Source organism: Cyprinodon variegatus, unplaced genomic scaffold, assembly GCF_000732505.1.
Source record: "Cyprinodon variegatus isolate N-32 unplaced genomic scaffold, C_variegatus-1.0 Scaffold171, whole genome shotgun sequence".
Classification (NCBI taxonomy): Eukaryota; Metazoa; Chordata; class Actinopteri; order Cyprinodontiformes; family Cyprinodontidae; genus Cyprinodon; species Cyprinodon variegatus.
Genome location: NW_015150624.1, coordinates 1,000,132 through 1,002,854, shown reverse-complemented (window position 1 = coordinate 1,002,854; position 2,723 = coordinate 1,000,132). Strand labels below are relative to the sequence as shown.

Below are 2,723 nucleotides of genomic sequence, written 5' to 3'. Positions count from 1 at the left end.
ACAATTGCTATTCAATGTGCAGGTCTGTTTTTCAGTGTAGTCCTGTTTCTCTGACTGTGACTGGCCGGATGTGCTCTCTTCATCCTCTGACATGGGAGCTGGCTCGGAGCTCGTATGCCTGGCTGTGTGTTTCCTGGATGCGCACCTTTTACAGTTGCCTCTTCTATCTCTGTCTCTGTCTCCTTAAACCCCAGTGGGACTCAGCAGATGGCCGCTCACACTGAGCCTGGTTCTGCTGGAGGTTTCTTCCTGTTAAAAACTTTGAACCAGTCTGACTGTATGATCTGGTGAACTGTAAAGTGCCTTGAGATGAAATGTGTTGTGAACTGACGCTATATAAATATGTTTTTGAAAATACTTTGGCTATAATTTACAAATTCAGATGGAAGTTTTTGGCAAAACAAAAGTTGGTTTTGAATCCAAACAGCCATTGCAACAGCAGAAATATATATATATATATATATATATATATATATATATATATATATATATATATATATATATAAAACTTAATATAAAAAGTCAAATAGACAAAAAAGGGCAATTCTGGGCGGACAGCCCAATGAGCGAGGAGAACTTTTTTATGTTATGAATTGCCTCAAAATTGGGAAATTTTTGAAAATAATCCAAATCTCTCAACATTAAAAGCTCAGATAGAGCTGTCTTAAAAGAGATGGAGGTTTATATGTTTTAACAGTTGAAAATTCCAAAGGATGAAGCAAGAAGTTAAAGGACAAAAACAACCAGAAGCAACTTGAACAATAAAGCAGAACCTGGAAGACAATAGAGCTGAATCAGCATCACACCATGAAGAAATCTGGACTCACCGAGCCTTTCTGCAGTTCCTCACAGCTGGAACCAGTCTACGTCGTCCATCATCTGATGTGTTGTACTTCTTCAGGTCCAACTCATGCAATACCTCATCTGACATTTGCAGCATGTAGGCCAGAGCTGAGCACTGGATCTCTGAGAGCTCCTTCCCCGATTTTACGAATTGTTGGATCTCCTGATAAACTGAGAGGTCCTGCATCTCCATTAGACACTGGAAAATGTTGATGCTTCTATCAGGAGAGATCATATCAGTGTTCATCTTCTTCAGATTGTTTATGACCCTCTGTGTGGTTCCTGCACTGTTTTTTCTCCAACCCAGCAGGCCTCCTAAGAGGCTCTGGTTGGACTCCACTGAGAGGCCATGAAGGAAGCGAGCTAACAGGTCCAGGTGGCCATTTTTACTGCTGAGGGATTTCTCCATGACTCTCTTCAGGAAATCCTCCAGAGATGGGCAGATGTATAAATACCCAAAGAACTTCCTGAGTTTTTTTGTATTTCTGCTGGTGAAGCACTGGAGCATGTAGGCTGCAGCCAGAAACTCCTGGAAGCTCAGATGAACAAAGCAGTAGACTGAGGTGTCGTCCATCCCTTTCTCCTTTTTAAAGATTTCATTGAACACTCCTGAGAAACAAGAAGCATCTTTGATGTTGATGCCACACTTTTCCAGGTCTTGTTTATAGAAGATCAGGTTTCCTTTCAGCAGATGCTTAAATGCCAGTTTTCCAAGAGACTGAAGCATCTTCCTGATGTCTGAATCTTTTCCAGCTCCTCTAAGATACTTTTCTTCCTTCTTTTTACTCTGAATCATCAGGAAGCGGATGTACATCTCAGTCAGGGTCTTGGGCAGATCTCCTCCATCTCTGGTCTCTAACAGACCCTCCAGAACATCAGCAGTGATCCAGCAGAAGACTGGGATGTGACACATAATGAAGAGACTTTTTAATCTCTTAACATGGGAGATGATCCGGCTGACCTTCTCTTCATCTTTGAACCTCTTCTTGAAGTACTCCTCCTTCTGTGGATCAGTGAAACCTCTGACCTCTGTCACCATGCGAACACACTCAGGAGGGATCTGACTGGCTGCTGCAGGTCGCGTGGTTATCCAGAGGAGAGCCGAGGGAAGCAGTTCCCCCCTGATGAGGTTAGTCAGCAGAACATCCACTGAGGTGGACTCTGTCACATCATTCAGAGTCACGTTGTTCTTGAAGTCCAGAAGAAGTCGACTCTCATCGAGACCGTCTAAGATGAACAGAATCTGGAATTGTTCAAAGCTGCAAATCCCTGCATCCCTAACCGGCTTAAAGTGTTTATGAATCAGTCCCACTAGGCTGAACTTTTCCTCTTTTAGAACATTCAACTGTCTGAAGTTGAATGGAAATATGAACTGGATGTTCTGGTTGGTTCTGCCTTCAGCCCAGTCCAGAGTGAACTTCTGTGTTAAGATCGTTTTCCCGATGCCAGCCACACCCATTGTCATCACAGTTCTGATCCGATCCCTTCTTCCAAATGGATTGAAGATGTCTTCTGGCCTGATTGCTGTTTCTGGTCTGTTTTTTTTCCAGGATATTGCTTCAATCATCCTGACCTCATGTTCATCATTGACTTCTCTACTCTTTCCTTTTGTGATGTACAGCTCTGTGTAGATTTCATTAAGAAAGGTTTCCTCTCCAGCTTTAGCAATGCCTTCATAGACACATTCAAACTTCTTCTTCAGAGACACTCTAAGGTCATGTTGACATCGACTATTAACATCTAAATGAAGAAACAGACACATGAGGAAACATTTCGGCCGGAGAACAAAAACTACCTCTAATGTTCTAACTGAGGGCTGCTTATGGGCATTTCTATCAAGGAAACATTCAATATTTACAGAAAATGTATTTTAGTTTAAA

General features: G+C 42.2%; 1 protein-coding gene across 1 annotated transcript in view; it reads right to left on the bottom strand.

The window, feature by feature from the left end:
• Positions 1–823: 823 nt before the first annotated feature.
• LOC107087036 (protein NLRC3-like) overlaps positions 824–2,723 on the bottom strand; it is a 28,850-nt gene continuing 26,950 nt past the window's right edge. The window contains exon 6 of the mRNA XM_015378370.1: positions 824–2,583. Coding sequence (XP_015233856.1) covers positions 824–2,583 — 1,760 coding nt within the window. The remainder of the gene's footprint in view (positions 2,584–2,723) is intronic.